Here is a 22,339-nt window from a genome sequence, read left to right on the forward strand (position 1 = left end):
CGATGAATTGGTTTGGTTAATCTTGGTCTGGTTTCTTGTGTCGTATGGCCTGCGGGACGGTTCTGAGCATGATGCTTGCCTGTATTGGTTTGCGTTGTTGTGCCGCTTCTGTTGTTTCTTTTTCTTCTGTACCGTCGTCCAGTTGTTTGCTGTTGTTTCCTCGTGGTTGGGGCTGTCACTTGGTGGGTTTGTCGGTTGCCATTCCGGTGGGAGGTCGAGTTCAAGGTTCTTTAGTAGTTGCAGGGCCTCAGGTATGTTGGTAGCCATGTGTTGTGTTGTATTGGTTGTTACAATGAGGCGGAAGGGGAAGCCCCATCGGTATTTGATCCCTGCTTGTTGGAGACGCTGGGTGCATGGGTGCAGGCTTTTCCTCCAGTTTAGGGTATCCTGAGATAGGTCCTGTAGGGCCAGAATGGGGGTTTCTCCATATCGAAGGTTGCTTGAGTTTCTGAGGTGGTGCCATATCTCCTCCTTCTTTTTGTAGCGTGTGAAGCATACAATGATGTCTCTTGGGGGGGCGCTGGGTTTTGGCATAGGTTTTAGGGCTCTGTGAGCCCTCTTCAAGTCATCTGCCTCAAGTTTCAGGCTTGGGATTGTGTTTTTCAGCCAGCGTATAATTAGGTCTGCTGGGCTTTTCTCCTCTGTTTTTTCAGGAAAGTTGCGGAAGCGGATGTTACAACATCTATTGCGGTCTTCAAGGTCGGCTTGCTTAATTTTCATCTCTCTGTGTTCTGCTTCCATTTGGTTTACCAGTTCGTCCAGTTTCTTGTTCACACGTGCGTTCTCCTCCCGGTATTGCTCTATTATTCTTTCTTGCATTTGGTTTTTGTTCTCTAGAGCTTCCACTTTGGAGGTTAGATTGTTGATTAGTACCTGCATGGGAGCCATTGTGGCCTTCAGTGTTTCTTCTAATCGTGCTTCTAATCTTGCTTCCATTTCCCTCAGGTCTCGTTTCGTTATTGGGTGGTCATCATCTTGAAGGGGAGTTACCATCTTAGCATTGTTTGCCATCTCCCTGGTTGGTGTCATCTCAGTCTCCCTGATAGTTTTGGTTTGAGGTTGGCTTGGCGTCCGCTTGGGGTAGGGCGTGTGGTGGTTAGGAGTTGTGGCAGTGGTGATTCCTGAGTATTGTTGGGTTGCTGAGCTGATCAGGCTTTGGCTGGTGGCTTTTACAGAGCGTTTGGATTAGGTGGTCATTTGTGTCACTTCTAGCCTGTGTTTTAAGAACTTCTCTTGGGTTTTCTGTAGTTGCCTCAGCGATGCCGCCGAGGCTGGGGGGGAGGGCAGGTAAGCAGAGATGGGTAGACTAACGGACAGACAGTTCATATAAAGGGTGGGGGGTTAGCAGGTAGAGATGCAAGAGATTAGAGGGGTGGGGCCAGGGGAAATATGTGTTTAGGAGGGGTTGTATATACCCAAAAGGGGTACTGGGGTCCAGTTAAGGTGGAAATTGGGGTTGGGAGTGCGCTTAGAAACAGAGACAGACAAATAGGCTATATGTAAAGGGTGGAGGGAGAAAAGGGAAGAAGAAGAAGAAAGAAAGAAGAAGGGGGGAGGCGGGGGGGAGAGGGGAGATTGGAGTAAAAGAGAAGAGAGAGACAAAAAGAGAGTTGAAAGAGAGAGGGGAGATAGTACAGTAATATCAGCGGTATTAGTTTGCAGCAGTAGTTTTAGCTATAGTATGAGGGGGGCAAATTATGATAGGGTGATATGAATGTGTGTATGTGTTTCCTTTAGCGGAAGGGGGGGGTGGAGAGAGGGAGGAGGGAGAGAAAAGGAGAGGAGGAGGGGGAAGGGTGGGAGAGGGAAGGAGAAGAAAAGAGAGGGGGAGAGGGGAGGAGGGAGGGAGGGGGAGCTGCTGCAATGGTATGGGGGAAAGTCTTATTTTAAAAGAGGGGGTGGGGGGAAAGGGCTCCCCTCTCAAAAACAAACTGACGGACAGGCTAAAAAGGGGGGGGTTGATTTTAAAAAATAAAGGGGATAGAGAACAAAATTGGGGATGGAAAATGAAAGGTGGGATAAAGGGAAAAATGAGGAGGGGTGAAGAGAGAGAGGGGAGAGCAAAAAGGGAGAGAAAAATAAAAGGGGGGGAGTTGAGGGGGAGAGTATCAATAACAATAGCAGTGATATAGAGGAAATTTTTGTTTTAAAAGAGAGTGGTGGTCGTAGCTGGGGGCGAAAGATTCCCCCCTCAAGAACAAGCCAACAAATAGAAAAGAAAGGGCTTTAAAAAGAGAGAGGGGGAAAAATGTGTGGTTTTTTAAAAAATAAAATAAATAATAAATAAATAATAATATTTTCCCCTAATTATTGTTATAATTTTTTGTTTGTAAAAAAGTAATTAAAAATGTACGGGTAAAAGATAAAAATGAGAATTAAAGGTAAAAAAAAGGGGGGTTGTCTTTAGATAGATAGATAGAGCTTTTTATTTTTATTTTTTTTAAAAATGAGTAAAGTATAGGTAAAAGAGGATAGGTAAAAGAGAGTGGAAAGTCTGGGGCGAAGTGGCAGTCCCAGGAAATGGCCTGTGATGGTTCAGGGCTGTTTTCTGGGTACTGCCATTTTAATTCTTAAGAGGGGAGTTTGAGGTGAAAATAAAATGAGGTTTAAATTGAGGGTGTGTGTGTGTGGAGAAGTGTGTCTTTAAATAGTGTGTAGAAAAGATAGAAATAAAAATAAATATTCAAATAAAGGGTGGCTGCAGCAGCAGTGGCCCCTCTTTTAAAAAGAAAAATGATAAAAGTAGGTATAGGGGGGGGAAATAAAAAAGAATTTCTTTTTAAAAAGGGGGGGGAAAGGGAGAGGGGTAGGAAGGGGTTAAAAAAAGGATTTTTTTTATTAAAAAAAAGGAGAAAAGAAGGGGGTAGTTTCTTCCTTTCTGCGATCTCCTTTGTCATGCGGCTTTGCATGGAGGGGTAGGCTCCGGTCGGCTCAGCCACGTGTTTTTTCGGAGCCTCTTTTGCCTTCCCGTGCTCACCTACCTCCCCTCTTCTTTGTCGGCAGAGATGGGGGCAGCAGCGGTAAAGTTGGGGCTCCTTTTTCTTTCTTTTTCTTCTTCTTTCCCCCTTTTCTTTTTCTCCCTCTCTGCGTTAGCTCCACTGTCTTCCTGGATTTGGAGCTCCTCTCGGCTGTTGGGGGGATGGTCGGGTGCCTTTCTGGCTCAATCAAGGTTGTGGGGGGGGTGTTTTGGCTCCTTTGAAAGACGCCCTGGGCACCCCCGATTCCTCTCCGTTGGCAGTGTTGGCAGCAGAAGTCCTGGGAGCCCGGGAATCGGCCAGACAGAGCCATTTACTCTGGCTGGCTTCAGGAGCTCTTTTCTGCTGTTGCAGCCGCCATGCTGCCTTGCCGGAAGTCCTTCAGTCTTTACAAGCTTTTTCTAATTAATTTAACTTAACCTATTTAACTAAGTAGTCATTAAATTTCATCCATTCTTCCTGGTACTCTTCCTGGTACTAGATGGTTCATAGTCTTAACAGAACCACCTTTGCCATAGGGATCTGGGTAGGACCCCAAAATCTGCTGCAATGATTTTGCAAGGGATTTTTTTGCATATAAAGTCACTCAGATTCGGAAAGAGCTACACTACACCATGGGAGCTGGGCCAGACCGGGAGAGTGCTAGAGTCCTGTCTGGTCGAGTTGCATGGGATCAAGTCCAACCTGTGGACAGGCTGCTTGGACAAGTGAAACCGACTGCCTGTCTCCTTGATCCTTGCCCATCCTGGCTCATAAAGACAAGCCAGGCAAGGCTGGGCAATGGACTTTATGGGGTAGTGAATGCTTCCTCTGTGAGTCTTCCCAGTCACCTTTATTAAACCGGTTCTTAAAAAAACCATTTTTGGACCTGGCCATCATGGCCAACTATTGCCCAGACTCAAATCTTCCATTCCAGGGCCAGGTGATTGTGCAGGTGATCGCTGGCTGAGAGAAAGGAGTCTTGTTGTCTTGGCAACCCAGGACCTCAAGCACATTGTCCAGGCTTGTGCCTCAGGGAGGTCACATCAGTGCAGCTAATGCAACAGTTTCACTTCACCCCCCAGCAGCATACTCCATTGTCTCTCGGATGCCAACAACAGTAGCCACTCTGGCTGGGGTTGATGGGAGTTGTAACCCATTTTCCATTTAAGGGGAGGTTGCTATGGTTCTTCCTGGAGGATTACCACTGGCCAGCACTGCAGGAACAGTTGGCTATGCTCAATCCCCTCTTAGCCAGCAGATAATGGGGAAAGGGTCCCTCTGCCCGAGAATCCTGCACTTTAGACACACATTTTCTTATTCACTGCCTACTGGACCTGCTGGGTCACATTTTTTTGCACCATAGATAAACACTTGCAAGCTTGCAACACCCTGGTTTCAACAGAATTACTTTAATTTACCTCTTCTAATCGCCAAAGTAGGTTGCGAGTTTTCGGCCCGCAAAGCAGCCTGGCCTCTTCGTGTGGTGGGGTGATATTATTATTATTATTATTATTATTATTATTATTATTATTATTATTATTATAAAAGAAAAAAATAGTCTACACAACAGGATTGTTAAGAACTGAAGCTACAACTCTGCGGAGTCGAGTTAAAGTTCTGTTCTACGACAAGAGCATATTGGGTTGCTGCAACTAACTTTTACTCATAGTGTTCCTGTTGATATTAACGGCCCTAAGATAATTGTGGCTGCTAACTTCAATTAGTCTGCTCTGACAAAAAGTTAAGTGCAACTTCAGGCTCCAGAGAGAGCACAGAACAAGTTGTTCAGTTCCAGGGAGTTTCCTAAATTTCAAACTTGCTAAGCTCCTCTTGCAGATAAAAAGATTATGCAAGCATCTTTCGAAAACCTTTCTCTTCTTTTTTTAAAGATTGGAGTCTCAAGACCACCATTTGGGGATTTTTCTTTTTAAAACAAGAGGGAATATGCCCTCAAGACAGAGAAAAACTAGAACCCTGGCCAGTGGCGTAGCGTGGGGGGTGCAGGGGGGCCGGCTGCACCGGGCGCAACATCTGGGTCTCTCCCTTTCCCCCCTCAGATCAGGGGCGCGTCGTGAGGAGACGGGTGGCAGCGGGCAGGCGGGCAGCCCCTTCTCTTACGAGACTTCCATGCAGAAGGGCGGTGCTTCAGCGGCGCTGCCGCGCCACAACAACCTCATGCTGGGCTCGTGGGCAGCATGGGCGAGAGTCTCCCTCCCTCCCTCTTTGGGCGGGGAAGGGCCGAGCAGGGCTGCCCCGACTGCTGCTTAGCATCCCCTCCAACCAGTGCAGCATCTTAATGTAGTGATTTCCCCCTCTGCATCCCCTTCATAACTCTATTTTTATAAATCATTGGTCCATCCATAGTTCAATTTTTTACTACAAGTTTTCTGTCAATCCTACCAAGGTATGTAACTCTTTGCAATAGCTTTCCAAATAAATTATAAACTTTCCCCATTCTTTATTAAAGAGGTCCTCTTCCTGGTTTCTAATTCTGCCTGTAAGCTTTGCCATCTCGACGTCGTTCATCAGTTTTGTCTGCCACTCTTGTTTGGTCGGAGTTATAGACCCTTAGGATCAGCTAGTCCAACCCCCTGCATAACACAGTCAGTCGCAGCAAAAGCAGCTTGGATCCATGAGTGCCGGATTTATGTATAAGTAAAGCAAAATCCCTTATTTTGGCTGCTGGTCCCTTATTTTCGAGGCTGCCGGTCCTTTATTTTCAAATCTGTAAGTTGACAGCTATGACCCCGTTCCTTCCTGAGCAACTTTCCGAGGGCGGCATGCCAGCGGCAGTTGGCATCAGAGGCCAAGTCAGATGGATCAGTAAGCACAGCTTTTTAGCTTTGCGCAGGTGGTTTGTTACTACACCTGTTCAGCTTCAAACAACCCTCCCTGTTCTTTGCATAGGTGAGCAGGAGGACAATGCCAGCCACACCCACCTATGGTGTGGGGCAGAGCACGTGCATGGCACAGCTTGCAAAGCGAACTTTTGGGTAGCGAAAGAGAAGCACAAGCAAATTTTGGAAGACTTCCTGATGATGCACGATTTGGCAGAACCCATTTATTGATTTATTTCGTTAAGAATCTAACCGCGAGCTAAAAAATAAATAAATAGAATGAATAAAGACATTTTAAAAGGTAGAGGAAAACAACAAGAACCATATGATCTGTTCAACAACAACAATAACAATATATTAATTATACCCCACCCATCTGGCTGGTACTGAAGTCTCATATCGAATATAACTGACCTGTAGAAAGGACTGATATGAAAGTAGAGGCGATGTATGTACTTCTGTAACCCAGGAAAATCTTTAATAAAAACAACTGGGAAAAACAACAATGATATGATCTGTCATGGATGCTTTAGATGAGATTCCTGCATCGCAGAGGGATAGACCAGACTGGGGTCCCTTCCAGCTTTACCATTCTATGTTTCTATGATTCTATATGACAACAAAATATAATTAAGATTACAGAACTATGTAACATATATGTAGATGGATGAACTTATTGTTTCCCTCAAATAGACATTGATGCATGACTCACGATGGTTTCAATAAATAGGTTCATTAAATTTGTCCATGTGTAATCTTCCTCCAAAAGCAATCCGTTCATCGGTTGCAAGAATTCCCATGTCATCTATCCATCAATTAAAAGAGATCATCTTTTTGTCCTTCCAATGTAGATGTACAGGGTGTGTAGACTGATTATAAACTACAAAACTCTCTTAAGCGGTCTGTGTCATCCATTCTTGGCTTTGCAAAGGAAGGAGCGTCTCCACCCCCATCGTTCAGCCCGGACACTGAGATCCAGCGCCGAGGGCCTTCTGGCGGTTCCCTCATTGCGAGAAGTGAGGCTACAGGGAACCAGACAGAGGGCCTTCTCGGTAGTGGCGCCCGCCCTGTGGAACGCCCTCCCATCAGATGTCAAAGAGATAAATAATTACCTGTCATTCAGAAGACATCTTAAGGCAGCCCTGTTCAGGGAAGTTTTTAATATGTAACGCTGTACTGTTTTTAACACTGATTGGGAGCCGCCCAGAGTGGCTGGGGAAACTCAGCCAGATGGGCGGGGTATAAATAATAAATTATTATTATTATTATTATTATTATTTGCAAAGTCCTAGGTAGATCTCATTGCAACACAAGAATCTCCTCCCTGCTCTGCCTAGGCTGAACAGGACATCTTGAGCTCTCTCGCACACACAAACCCAACCACCCACATTCTTCTTTTGAGAACAAAGTTCGACAAACCCAAGCCCTTGGTTTTTTTCCAGGTAGCTCAAGCCTTCAGCATTTCCTTACATCCTGATACAATCACAAAATCCCAATTCTTCAAACCATTCGACCTTTCCCTGGGCAACAAGTTCTGCTCCATACATCATGAGGTCTTCCTTCTTCCTTCTTATGTTACACCAGGGTTAGTTGGTCCACAGTCCCTAGAAATTGGGCGGCCCTTAGGAATTTGGTGTCTACATATGTATGTGTGTATTAGTATTATTACTACAGTCATACCTCGGGTTACAGACGCTTCAGGTTGCGTGTTTTCGGGTTGCGCACTGCGCTGAACCTGGAAGTACCGGAACGGGTTACTTCTGGGTTTCGGCACTCATGCATGCGCAGAAGCACTAAATCGTGCTTTACGCATGTGCAGAAGTGCCGAATCGCAACCCATGCGTGCACAGACGGTGCGCTGTGGGTTGCGAATGTGCCTCCCACATGGATCATGTTCACAACCTGAGCATCCACTGTATTATTATTATTATTATTTATTAAATCTGTAGGTCCCTCCCAATACCAGCAGGTCTCAGGGCGGCTCACGGGATAAAATCACAATATAAAAACGCCAAATGCACAATCCAAATAAAAACAAGAACCACACAATTATTCCCCCATTCCTGACACATTTTAAAAGGGCATTGAATGTCAGTCAACCAAAGGCCTGGTTAAAGAGGAACCATTATACACGCTTAAAGGTATATAATAAAGGCGCCAGGCAAACTTCCTTGAGGAGAGCATCCCACAAATGGTTAGCCACATATATGTGCATTGCAGGGGGTTGGACTAGATGGTCCTTGGGGTCCCTTCCAACTCTGTCGGAGCCAGCCGTTACAAATGGCGCTTGTTTAGCATAAAATAAAGACACAGAGAGCCAGCAATATTTCCATGGACGGAGGGCAGCTCATTCAGACTTCTTCTCCCTCTCCGGTCACTTTTATTATCCTTTGTTCTCCCCAGCCGCATGGCTGCATTCCAATGTCTCACGTTACCTCATCCGGTCATGCTTTTATTGCACCCATGCCATATAAGGTCATTACATTCCAATACCTTGTAAAGCGCAGAGTCCGGAGGTACCCTGCAGTATTTACAAACCTCTGTCATGGCTTTATGACTCCCACACAACTCTACAATTCTCTGTTTCTACATGCCCACCCACACAAAATGTCTCCCTTCTCCTAGGGTTTCGTTTGATCTGCTAATTGAGGATGAGGAATAAGGTTGTCTCTGCACTGTGAACTCACATCAGGGCATATTATCATCATTATCATTATTATTATCATTATTATAAAAAAAAATAATATGTCAAGGAGATAATTGCACAACTTTTAGAAGGCATCTGAAGGCAGCCCTGTATCAGGAGGTTTTCAATGCCAGCCAGAGTGGTGGGGAATAATAAATAATAATAATAATAATAATAATAATAATAATAATAATAATAATAAATGCCACTTGAAAGGCCATAGCTTCCCCTCAAACGAGCCTGAGAATTGCAGTCTGCTCACTTGCAGTGAAACACTTCTAAGAGCCTTAGTCACAGCCCCCTGACCCTTGGAAGAAACACGCACGAGACACATTTCTGTCGAGGAACGAATAAAACTTTAATACAGAAACCAGGAACTTCTCAACATCTGTATGGGGCTCTCATTCTCCAAAGAGGCAGAATGCTAAACTTCTGCTGTCTATTGCAACAGCCTTGGCTGCTATACTAACTGAAAAAAATCTGTCTTTCAGACTGAGAAACTCAAAGTTCAACAGCTGTCCCCGTTTTTGTTAGCCCAACTTCTTTCATTTAACTGTGGTCCGGCTCACACTAACGTGGCCCAAGGCCACATTTCAAACAACAACAACACCCCACCATCACCCAAGCGAGGACTGGGGACATGAATGCCACAATACGATGAGGACTAGCCGCTTGGTAAGTACTCGTCAGTATTAAAACCAGGGTGGAAATGGTTATGGTTTGGGTGGCTTCTCCATAGCAATCGTGGGCATGTGCCCGCCCGCCCCGCACTGTTCTCTCTTCAAATTTTAGCATCCTAGCACAATCCAACCGGGGGCAGAGAGGCTTAACCCTTCAACTGCCGCGAGTAGAAAGGTCCTCATCCTCTTCCTGACCAACTTGAGGCTGGCACTGGGGACACCACCAGGTAAGTCTTCTCAGTCCATCTGGGGGACCAAAGGCTTCTTTCCTCACCTGGTGCCCTTCAGGGCATCTCTCTTTCTGGTAGATCTGCCAATGTTGCCTCCCTCTCTGCTGCTTGTTGATGAACCACTCCGAGGTGAAGCGAACAGCATGGTAAAGTAGGGACCTGAGGTCCGGGAGTGGCAGGAGGGATCCGAGGGAGAGTGGATGGATCTTCGCTAGGTACAGGGCCTCGTTCTTAATGATATTCCCTGGGATGAAATGTTTAAAACAGGGCATTTAACAACATCAAAACTTGCTAAAATGTATAGGACAAGATCTAGTGAGTGTTGGAAATGTAAAGAAAAGGAAGGTATCTTTTACCATATGTGGTGGACTGTAAAGAGGTAAAGGTTTTCTGGGAAATGATATACAGTGGTACCTCGGGTTACAGACACTTCAGGTTACAGACTCCGCTAACCCAGAAATAGTACCTTGGGTTAAGAACTATGCTTCAGGATGAGAACAGAAATCGCGCAGCAGCAGCAGCAGCAGCAGCGGGAGGCCTCATTAGCTAAAGTGGTACCTCAGGTTAAGAACAGTTTCAGGTTAAGAACAGACATCCAGAATGAATTATAGGTGAAACTCGGAAAATTAGAATATCGTGGAAAAGTTCATTTATTTCAGTAATTCAGTGAAGCACAGTGGACCAACACCAGCTGATTACATGGCTCCCCAAATCAACACAGACTGTGGAAACTTCACACTGGACTTCAAGCATCTGGCATTGTGTGCCTCCCCATTCTTCCTCCAGACTCTGGGTCCTTGGTTTTCAAATGAAATGCAAAAGCTGCTCTCATCAGAAAAGAGATTTGGGGAGCCATGTCATCAGCTGGTGTTGGCCCATTGTGCTTCATTAAGTCCAGGGTCAACACAGCCGCCTACCAGGAGATTTTGGAGCACTTCACGCTTCCTTCTGCAGACGAGCTTTATGGGGATGCTGACTTCATTTTCCAGCAGGACTTGGGCACCTGCCCACACTGCCAAAAGTACCAAAACCTGGTTCAATGCCCATGGGATTACTGTGCTTGATTGGCCAGCAAACTTGCCTGACCTGAACACCATAGAGAATCTATGGGGCATTGCCAAGAGAAAGATGAAAGACATGAGACCGAGCAATGCAGAAGAGCTGAAGGCTGCTATTGAAGCATCCTGGTCTTTCATAACATCTCAGCAGTGCCACAGGCTGATAGCATCCATGCCACGCTGCATTGAGGCAGTAACTGATGCAAAAGGGGCCCAAACCAAGTACTGAGTACATATGCATGCTTCTACTTCTCAGAAGTCCAATATTGCTCTATTTGCAGTCCTTGTTTTACTGATTTCATTTAATATTCTAATTTTCTGAGATTGTTAATTTGGGGTTTTCATCAGCTGTACGCCATGATCATCACAATTATAACAAATAAAGGCTTGACATATCTCGCTTTGCATGTCATGAGTCTATCTCATATATAAGTTTCACCTTTTAAGTTGAATTACTGAAATAAATGAACGTTTCCACAATATTCTAATTTTCCGAGTTTTACCTGTAAGTTCTTAACCTGAGGTACCACTGTATAATGAGTGAAATAAAATGTTTAAAAACACTTTTGTTAAAAAAAACCAGAAGCCTTTTTACTGGGTATAGTAGGCAAAGAGATACAAAAAAAAGACTCCTTCAGGTATACTGGGCCAAGGTCATTTAGGGCTTTTAAGGTCAGCACCAACACTTTGAATTGTGTTCGGAAATGTACTGGGAGCCAATGTAGATCTTTCAAGACTGGTGTTATATGGTCTCAGCAGCCACTCCCAGTCACCAGTCTGGCTGGCTCCGTATTCTGGATTAGTTGTAGTTTCCAGGTCGCCTTCAAAGGTAGCCCCACATAAAGTGCATTGCAGTAGTCCAAGCGGGAGATAACTAGAGCATGCACCACTCTGGTGAGACAGTCTGTGGGCAGTTAGGGTCTCAGCCTGCGTACCAGATGGAGCTGGTAAACAGCTGCCCTGGACACACAATTGACCTGTGTCCAAAATGACTCCCAGGCTGCGCACCTGGTCCTTCAGGGGCACAGTTACCCCATTCAGAACCAGGGAGTCCATCACACCCACCCGCCTCCTTGCCCCCCCAAAACAGTACTTCTGTCTTGTCAGGATTCTACCTCAATCCATTAGCCGCCATCCATCCTCCAACTGCCTCTATTTCACACAGGAACTTCACCACCATTCTTAACCTGAAACTGTTCTTAACCTGAGGTACCACTTTAGCTAATGGGGCCTCCCGCTGCTGCCACGCGATTTCTGTTCTCATCCTGAAGCAAAGTTCTTAACCCAAGGTACTATTTCTGGGTTAGCGGAGTCTGTAACCTGAAGCATCTATAATGTGAAGCATCTGTAACCCCAGGTACCACTGTACATTTTTTTATTGCTTTCATTTTATGGATCAATGGTCTCCTTAGATAGTAAAATTCATGTCAAATTGTTTTAGGGGTTGTTTTTAACAGTCTGGAATGGATTAATCCATTTTGCCTTACTTTCTATGGGAAAGCACGCCTTGGTTTCAGAATGCTTTGGTTTTGGAACGGACTTCCGGAATTGATTACGTTTGAGAACCAAGGTGCCACTGTACTGGGGAGAAAACTAAAGAGATACTGCACAACCCGATACATACCAAGCCCTGAGAAATATCTTTGGTCCAGAAGGGTGTGGCACACAGGTACAGCTTTGCACAGGGCCCCCAAAGCACGTTCCTGATCAAACTCCAAGCTCAGGATGTCAGTAGCCGGCTCAGCGGTAGGAGAAGAACAGCTATGGATCCGGCAGTTATAAAAGACAAGAAAGCCCCCTCCATCAAAATGCAGAACCAGCCTGAAAGTTCAACAAAGAATATCTTATTGTCTTAGAACAGGGGTGGGGAAACATTTTGGTCTCTATGATCCAGAGTCTTATTGTGATCCGGCCAAATCTGAGAAGTAGGGACCACCTGTATGTCAATCAAATGGTGTCAGGTGATTGACAGGTGGGTGGCTCTACTCATCTTTCCAAATCCCACGTGCAGCGTCTCCAAGCATCAGGCAGACATTGGGCTGTTGGTAATCCGTCTACTGTTTGCAAAGGGGTTTTAAGACAATTCCCCCTGCTCTGCTGTCTGCATCAAAGGGGACCTGTCTGAAACCCCTTTGCAAAAGCACTCTTTGAAGCAATGTACCCTTCCTTTTAGCATTGCTCAGTGATGTTTAGAAAAGGGCTTTGCAAAATTTCAGACTGAAGCATCCTCCCCTCAACTCCACCCCGCCCAGCCAATGTTTGAAAGAGGCGGGGAGACTGCTTCAAAGAGCCTGCAGAGGCTCAAAACAGAACCCAGGGACTCTTAAAGAGCTCCACAAAAGCGCTCTTTGAAGCAGCTGCACAGGAGAGAGGACTCTCCTGCAACAGGAGAGAGGACACACTGCACAGACTCCTCTGTCCTCTGGCCCACCTGCTTGCTTAAATTAGAAGTCCAAGCCAGACGGGGCGGATTTTGGTAATATGGCACCCTGAGCAAGGAGGAAATTTTGTGCCCCCATACCTAAATATTTCCTATTTACACAATAATTCTTTTTGGTAAAGTTACATTTTTGTGGATCTTCTCAGTAGGTACTCATATAAATGTTGTTGTTGTTGTTGTTGTTGTTGTTGTTGTTGTTGTTCTGTGCCATCTTAGCTTGATGCCCGGTACGGGGAACTGCCTGCACAACCCTAAATCTGGCCCTGACCCAGCCAATCAGCTGGTGGGTGGACGGACGTGTTTTTGCAAAAATATTAGCCTGTGAGCCGAAGGTTCTGCACCTCTGGTTTAGAAAAAGTGTAAGCTGCTACCTTGGTCTGTTTGCCAGTGCTTGAAATCCATGTCACTGTAGGCTAACACTTGCATTTGGACTTATGACAGTTTTTGCTCACAACTCTGTGCAAACAGGAAGCTACCTGGGCCTATTTTTTTGTGGCATCTGCACAGCGTAAAGGTAAAGGGACCCCTGACCATTAGGTCCAGTCGTGGCCGATTCTGGGGTTGCGGCGCTCATCTCGCTTTATTGGCCAAGGGAGCTGGCCAGCATGACTAAGCCGCTTCTGGCGAACCAGAGCAGTGCACGGAAACGCCGTTTACCTTCCCGCCAGAGCGGTACCTATTTATCTACTTGCATTTTGACATGCTTTCGAACTGCTAGGTTGGCAGGAGCAGGGACCGAGCAACGGGAGCTCACCCCATCACAGGGATTCGAACTGCCAACCTTCTGATCAGCAAGTCCTAGGCTCTGTGCTTTAACCCACAGCACCACCCGCGTCCCTCTGCACAGCATAGTAATTATCAAATTCGTACCTGGGAACCGGATCTTTCCAGTCCCCTCTTTTATTAGCCTTGTTGGCCCTTGCAAACTCATTGGCACGGACGCTCCCATACAGCCAAAAGTGGAAGCGTAGCCATTTCCAAGGGGGTCCAGCAGCGTCGTCCATAAATGATGGCAGATCAGCTTCATGCTCCTCCTGCAGGGGGCGCCACGGACCCCCAGAGACGGCCTTGCCTCCTTCCCAACTCTGGAGAATGGGACTGCCTCTGCCATGGCCCATTCCCTGGCTGCTTGACCCGGGTTTGGAAGGTTCTGTACACGAGCCCTCGCTGCTGGGCGCTGCTTCCTGAACTCCATCAAAAGCCAGGAACAAATTCTTCCCATGGACCTGAAAAAAATCGGGGATATCAGAAGGCAACGTTTTCTGTTTCACACCGTATTCATCATAGAGATGTAAAATTTCAGAAGCTGCGCCTTGGTTTTCAAACGTTTTGGAAGTCAAACGGACTTCTGGAACAGATTAAGTTTGGCGCTTTTGTTTTCGCTATTTATTTTGTGTTTTTGTTTCCGAGGCTTTTTCGGTTCATTTGTGACTGTGTGGATGATAATTTTTATCATCTACGATAATGCCTTATTTATTTTATAGTACAGTACATTGATTATTGCTTTCATTTTATGGATCAATTTAAGTAAAAAAAGGTGAGGTAAAGGACCCCTGGACGGTTAAGACCAGTCAAAGGCGACTATGGGATTGTGGTGCTCATCTCGCTTTCAGGCTGAGGGAGCTGGTGTTTGTTATGTTGAAATTCTTAATAAAAATTACCGTATTTTTTAAAAAAGAAAGGGAAAAAAATGTGCTTCAGGTTGAGCGTTTTCAGGTTACGCTCCGCGGCGACCCAGGCTGCGTTCCTTTCAGGTTGCGAACGGCCTCCGGAACGGATCCTGTTCATATCCAGAGGTACCACTGTACACAAGGTATTTGGGGGAGCCAAATGGGTGCGAGACTCACCTGAGTGTCCCGCATCACCAGCCCCTTCAGATCATCCGGGTTCATCTGCTTCGTGCTTCCCCCTACTTTGGTCACGGCCTGCCCCACAAATGGGGAGCACTGAATCTGGAACCTCTTCACAGTCGGGCCCTCGGGCATCGCTGCAGGAGAGGGAGAAAGTTAGGGGGTGGCAGCCGGGTCCCTGAAGCTGAAAGGGGCCAAGTTAAGCACTCAGAGACACAGCTCTTGTGCAATGGACTTTCCACCGACAGGGCCAACTTCAAGCCTGTACTTTTTCAGCAAAATTTTTCAGTAGGGGGCCAGTCCACTGTCCCTCAGACCTTGTGGGGGGCCGGACTATATTTTTTTGGGGGTGGGGAATGAATGGATTCTATGCCCCACAAATAACCCAGAGATGCATTTTAAATAAAAGTACAAATTCTACTCATGTAAAACACCAGGCAGGCCCCACAAGTAACCCAGAGATGCATTTTAAATAAAGGGGCACATTCTACTCATGTAAAAACACGCTGATTCCCGGGCCGGATTTAGAAGGCCGCTGGGCCTTAGTTTGCCTACCCATGATGTACAGGCACAAAAAATTGTGGAATATAAAGAATAATAGAATCACAGAATCATAGAGTTGGAAGGGGACCAAGGGTCATCTAGTCCAACCCCTGCAATGCAGGAATCTCAACTAAAGCATCCATGACAGATGGCCATCCAACCTCTGTTTAAAAACTTGCAAGGAACGAGAGCCCACAACCTCCCGGGGGAGACCGTTCCACTGTTGAACAGCTCTTATCCTCAGAAGGTTCTTCCTGAAGTTTTGTGGGAATATCCCTTCTTGTAACTTCAACCCATTGGTTCGGGTCCTACCCTCCAGAGCAGGAGAAAGCAAACTTGATCCATCCTCCATGTGAAAGCCGTTTAGATCGGGGTAGGCAACCTAAGGCCCGGTGGCCAAACGTGGCCCAATCGGATGGTCCGGGAACCAGAGTGTTTTTACATGAGTAGAATGTGTCCTTTTATTTAAAAAGCATCTCTGGGTTATTTGTGGGGCCTGCCTGGTGTTTTTACATGAGTAGAATGTGTGCTTTTTAAAAAAATGCATATCTGGGTTATTTGTGGGGCATAGGAATTCATTCATTATTATTTTTCCAAAATATAGTCCGGCCCAACACATGGTCTGAGGGATGGAGGACAGGCTGAAAAAGGTTGCTGACCCCTGGTTGCTATCATATCTCCTTTTTTCCAGGCTAAACATACCCAGCTCCTTCAACCATTCCTCATAAGGCTTGGCTTCTAGACCCTTGATCATCTTGGTCGCTCTCCTCTGCACACATTCCAGCTTGTCAACATCCTTCTTAAACTGTGGTGCCCAGAAGTGGACACAGTATTCCAGGTGTGGTCTGACCAAGGCAGAATAGAGTGGTACGATTACTACGCTTCTATGCTTAGTTATAGGCAGTTATGAAAACTGTATCACGTCACACACTCTCCTCAGGACGGAACAAGCACCCTAGCAAGTTGGTAGATGGTTGCCTCTTCAGAGGCTTGGTGTGGGCAGCTGGTAATAATAATAATAATAATAATAATAATAATAATAATAATAATTTATACCCCGCCCATCTGGGTGGCTTCCAACAAAGTATTACAATACAGTGGTCTGTTAAACATTAAAAGCTTCGCTAAACAGGGCTGCCTTCAGATGTCTTCTAAAAGTCTGGTAGTTGTTTTTCTCTTTGACATCTGGTGGGAGGGTGTTCCACAGGGCAGGTGCCACTACCGAGAAGGCCCTCTGCCTGGTTCCCTGTAACTTGGCTTCTCGCAGTGAGGGAACCGCCAGAATGCCCTTGGCACTGGACCTCAGTGTCCAGGTTGAACAATGGGGGTGGAGACGATCCTTCAGGTATACTGGGCCAAAGCCGTTTAGGGCTTTAAAGGTCAGCACCAACACTTTGAAATGTATTCGGAAATGTACTGGGAGCCAATGTAGGTCTTTCAGGACCGGTGTTATATGGTCTCAGCGGCCGCTCCCAGTCACCAGTCTAGCTGCTGCATTCTGGATTAGTTGTAGTTTCCAGGCCACCTTCAAAGGTAGCGCCACGCAGAGTGCATTGCAGTAGTCCAAGCAAGAGATAACCAGAGCATGCACCACTCTGGCGAGACAGTCCGAGACAGTCTGCAGGCAGGGAGGGTCTCAGCCTGCATAGCAGATGGAGCTGGTAAACAGCTGCCCTGGACACAAAATTGACCTGTGCCTCCATGGACAGCTGTGAGCAGCGACGCGGACTTATAAAAAATATTGGGGGGGCCCGGGAAAGCTCATGAATAATAAATAAGCTCATGAATATGCAAATAAAGTGGCGCCGCCTCCTCGTGAGCGAATAGGGGAGAGCGTGCTGCGCCTATTAATCAGCTCCAAAGGAAATTGGGTGGAGCTTTTGCTCGGGAGGGAGGGCAGGAGGCATGCAGCCCGCCCCCCCTGTGCATTTTGGGCTGGGGGAGGGGCGGCGATGGCGCTCTGCTGGAGGGGCGCCGGAGATTATTGGGGGGGCGGAGCCCCCCCAAACGAATTTTTGAGGGGGCTCGGGCCCCCTCAAGCCCCATGGAGTCGGCGCCTATGGCTGTGAGTCCAAAATGACTCCCAGGCTGCGCACCTGGTCCTTCAGGGGCACAGTTCCCCCATGCAGGACCAGGGAGTTCTCCACACCTGCCCGCCTCCTGTCCCCTCAAAACAGTACTTCTGTCTTGTCGGGATTCAACCTAATCTGTTAGCTGCCATCCATCCTCCAACCGCCAGAAATGGCAACGATGCAGATGTTCTTGGCCTTCTGTCTGCTGCTCAACACATTAAAGTACGTTTTGTAAGGCTGCTCATTCTGGCCTGGGTCCTGCTTTCTGAGCATCTTCAGCTGCAGGAACTGATACTCTGACAGGTGCAACCTGTTTCACATTTGCAAGAAATCTACCTTTTGGTGCAGCAGCGCCTACACTTTTGTGGTTGAGTTTTTTTAAAAAATAATCAAGCGGTGAAGCTCGTGCGGCTGACGTATTCGTGTATTGCAGGAGGTTGGACTATAAATGATCCTCAGGGTCCCTTCTAACACTGCAATTCTATGATCCTGTCATCTCCTCCGATTTTCTGGCATGGATACTACGTCCGGAAAGCTTCCGCGTCCAACACGTCTACGTGTTCACATCCCTCTACGACTGCAGACGTCAGTAAGCAACCCCCACCCCCCGCGAACACAATGCTTTGCCGAAGGAAGCCGTGCACACGTGCACCCCGCGTGTCAGAGTCGCCACGCGCATAAGCGGGAAGCAAGTGAACGTGTGAACGCTCCGCGTGCTCAGCCAACCTGGTTTCTCTCTGGCTCTCTCTCTCTCTTTTTAGGTTTCTGCGTTCTGCTCATGGCATTTTTGCGGAGAGGAATCCGGACTCGGTACCTTTCCAGGGATGCGAAACTCCTTTCGCACTTTCTCAAAGCAGCTGATCCGGCAGACCAACTCAGCAGAGCGCCGAACTGCGCGTCTCCGGAGCGATCGATGTCAGAGCGCCCTGCCTTCCCCGCCTCACCTCTTTTGGGCTCCGCTCTCTCCTAGCAGCTGTTCATGGTGATGTCTATGAGCAGATGATTTCTCCCAAAATGCCACCTAGAGGTCAGGACAAGTCCCTTCAGGGTTGTTGTCCTCTTGGTTTCCAAAAAACCACTTTATCACTTTGGGCTTTGTGCCTCTGAGCACGCACAGAGCGTTCCCCCCGCCCCGCGTGGGAGAAAGGTGCTTTTAAAAATATCCAAGGTTCAAGGGATTCTGAGCATGTGCAAATTGCTTTTTTTTTTTAAGGAAAAGAACTTTTAAGGGAATGTGGTGAGAGAGGGTTTTCTGAACATGTGCAGAGTGCAAAACAACCAAAACTGCCCACCCCTTTTGCCTGCCTTCCTCTCCTTTACATCCTCCTGTTCTGGAAGCTTTGCCCAGACCATAAAACTTTGTCCCTTGGAGAATCTTCGATTCATGTCCCCTACGGCTCACGTGCTCTCCACAGGCTCACCTTCTGAATTCCTTCAACTGGTTCATTTCTAAAACAGGAATGGGGGGACCTCAGACCTGGTGGCCAAATGTGGCCCCTGTCTCCCTCCTATCTGGCCCTCAGGACGCTCCCCTAGCTATACACCCTTCCCAAGCCGCAGCCCTCATTGCGCTTGGCCATTCCCTCCTCAAATTCTGTTGTGACCAGCTGGAATGTAGCCTATTGTACAAAGTCGAAGATGTTGCCCCGCCCACTTTTGCAGCTAGGCCCCGCCCACCACTGTCCTGCGGCCCCCTGGTTAGTTTCCAGGAGGGAATCCGGCCCCTGAGCTAATCCCACCACTTTTCATGAATGAGATCGTGCAAAATAGCCAGAATGAATTGTATGATGAGAGTGAATGTGGCGTAGTAGTTAAGACCTGGGAGATACGGGTTCAGATCCTCACTCAGCCATGAAGCTCACTGGGTGATCTTAGGCCAATCACTGTTGCTCAGCCTAACCTCACTGGGTTGTTATGAGGATAAAATGGGGGGGTGGAAAACCATACAGATGTCAAAGAGAACAACAACTACCAGACTTTTAGAAGACATGTTTAGGGAAGCTTTTAATGTTGGATGCATTACTGTATTTTAATATTTTGTTGGAAGCCGCCCAGAGTGGCTGGGGAAGCCCAGCCAGATGGGTGGGGTATAAATATATTATTATTATTATTATTATTATTATTATTATTATTATTATTACTACTACTACTACTACTATTACTACTACATCATAGTATGCTACCTTGAGCTCATTGACGGAGAGGTGGGTTGTAAATGCAATAAATAAAATAACGGGGGGTTGGTGGTCATATGAATCATGCAAAACAGCATAAATGATGTACCTATGCTGAACTTCTGTAACTCACCCAGAGTTCAGTTTCTCTTGGTGCAAAATTTGAGTTTTCAACCTGCAAAATGTTTGAAACCAAACATACTAGCGAGTTTTGTTGCTTTCTAATGTTGCTTTCTAGTGTGTGTGTGCATGCGCAGAACTCCGGAATTTTGGCACCCACATCGCTGCAACGAAGAGATTTTGAGAAGCGAAAGGACGAAGAAGGAAGACTTTCTCGATTTGGAAATGAATGCTTGTCCATTTATTTCCGTTCATTCTAACAGGTGAAGTCAGTATGCAGATTGGTAGTCATATTGCATCATAATATAGAGAGAGATATTCACACGTATATATTATAACTTTAAATAATCTTAAACTTGTTCGGGCTCCTGCCTCGCCATCAACCATTCAAGCAAGCATCTTCTTGGAACAGCACCTTTCCACAGACTCTTATAACACTAAAAATACATGGATTGTTTTTATTATTATTATTATTAAAGAAATGGTATGAACGTCACTTAAGGTTATCAACCAGTTTATTGGCCCAAAGATGCTGGTCAATTTCCCTAGCCTAACCATCCAGGGCTGCCAACTAGGGTGAACTATGTTCAAAGAAGTTCAACTTGTAGTTCAAAGTAGTTCGACTTGGAGGTGGTCAACCTGTTTCTGGACTCCAGCACTTCCACCTGCAGGTGGGGCTCACATATTCAAATGCTTCAAACTCCCTGTAGGTAGAACACTAGCAAGTCAGGGAGAAACATTCCCCTCCAGCCCTCTCCCTGATAAGCTAGTTTTCTAACTGCAGGGGGTGTCTGTTAACTTATTTATTTACAGCATGGTGGAAGTCTTGCCTAATACGACCTCCCTCCTGCAGCCTGGCGCGGTAAAGGCACAGGTTTGCATCCTCAGCTAAGCTGCAGCATGGGTCAACCTAGAACACATCGAAATTTGGCTGTCACTTCTTTTGTAAAACAAAATACATGGAAATTCAACAGGTGAAGTGTTTCTTGGCACAGAGTGATGAAAACAACGAGGAGGGTCACATTCGACATTTCTCCAGTGCTCTGCAGTCTACCTGGTTACCTGATTTATTTATCTTTCAGAAAAGTCCCATGGGAAGAGTCACAGATTCATAGAATTGTAGAGTTGGAAGGGACCCGAAGGGTCATCTAGACCAACCCACTGCAATGCCTTACTTATGACATCTACCCCTGAGCATTAATTGAAGCATAGAAAACTGGGGAAGCCAGCTACCAAGTTGCTGGAGATCAGGGTGCCTGCTGATTTTGTTTTTGAGGGAAGTTTTCCCCTTTATACTTTTTTTTTTTTTTGAAAAAAAGATCCACATGGATTTTTAAAAAAGTTGATAAAATTTCATGTAAAACCCCCCAAAAAGAGCCGTTGGAGAATAGAGAGTACCTGACCTTCTCGTGCAAATGGGAAAGCCAAGTTGAGAATGTCGTGAGGTTTGGGGAAACATAGACAAACAGCAAGGCTGAAGAGAGCAACACATTCTTTTGCAGAAGGGAAGAAACTGCCCACAAACGCCTCAGTCACCCTGAGAGTAAGGTAAAAAAGGTAAAGGGACCCCTGACCATTAGGTCCAGTTGTGGCCGACTATGGGGTTGCGGCGCTCATCTCGCTTTATTGGCCGAGGGAGCTGGCGTACAGCTTCCGGGTCATGTGGCCAGCCTGACTAAGCCGCTTCTGGCGAACCAGAGCAGCGCACGGAAACGCCGTTTACCTTCCTGCTGGAGTGGTACCTATTTATCTACTCACACTTTGACATGCTTTCGAACTGCTAGGTTGGCAGGAGCAGGAACTGAGCAACGGGAGCTCACCCCGTTGCGGAGATTTGAACCGCCGACCTTCTGATCGGCAAGTCCTAGGCTCTGTGGTTTAACCCACAGCGCCACCCACATCCCGAGAGTAAGGTATGCACAGCAAAAAGCCATGAGAATTTCACCCAAGATTTTCTACCCCTTTCATAATTTCAGAAAGCAATTTCTTTCCCCCTGCAAACTGATGGATGGCACCTCCCTCTGACGATGGATCAGGTCCCTGCCTGTCTTTTGCCTCCTCTCCAGGAGAAGGAGCCACCCCTCTCCTCAGACCAGCTGTCAGAGCAAGGGCAATTCCTGCACCCCATAATAAGCCTCCGGAAATGGCTGGAGCTGGAACACGGGATAAATTTTCAGCGCAGCTGAATTTTAGGGCACACGTTTTGAGTAATGTACTATATTAAAAAGAAAAGGAAAAAAACAGCCTTGTGGGATGAAAAGCGCATGTCTCCGCAAATCTCGGCATGCTCCGCATATGTACAAAAGGAGGCTCCCTTAGAGAAGCATCTGAATGATGAAAAACATAATTTTTAAAAAATGAAAATACAGCCAAACCCTGGCACTGTCCCCTGGGATTTGTAACCAACATGCTCAACTCGAATTAATGGATGGAAGGATTAAGACCATAGTGTATGCTGTCCTGCAAGGTTTGACAAGGTCACCTCTCCTCACATTCAAAGGGAGGACTATCAAACTCTTGGTTCTCCCACTTTCCACCACACTTGTATCATGTGAACCCTTCCGGTAAGGAGACCGCGTGGCTTAAGCAAACCATCTTTGTGTTTCTATACAATTAATTTAGGAACTTTCACCACTTTGGAACTAATCTTAAGTTTGACTGCCCGTGTTTTCTGACTGATGTATGGAAAAGC

The 22,339-nt window shown here is 46.5% G+C and overlaps 1 protein-coding gene across 1 annotated transcript; it reads right to left on the bottom strand.

Moving 5' to 3' along the window:
• Positions 1-8,768: 8,768 nt before the first annotated feature.
• Positions 8,769-15,111, bottom strand: NEIL2 (nei like DNA glycosylase 2). The gene is made up of 4 exons (XM_053383733.1): positions 14,736-15,111; positions 13,759-14,114; positions 12,073-12,269; positions 8,769-9,634 (listed from the first exon to the last, which is right to left on the bottom strand). Exons 1-4 carry the CDS (start codon positions 14,871-14,873, stop codon positions 9,315-9,317), a joined length of 1,011 nt encoding a protein of 336 aa, XP_053239708.1. The 5' UTR covers positions 14,874-15,111; the 3' UTR covers positions 8,769-9,314.
• Between the last annotated feature and the right edge of the window lie 7,228 nt (positions 15,112-22,339).

This window comes from Podarcis raffonei, chromosome 3 (genome assembly GCF_027172205.1).
Source record: "Podarcis raffonei isolate rPodRaf1 chromosome 3, rPodRaf1.pri, whole genome shotgun sequence".
Taxonomy (NCBI): domain Eukaryota; kingdom Metazoa; phylum Chordata; class Lepidosauria; order Squamata; family Lacertidae; genus Podarcis; species Podarcis raffonei.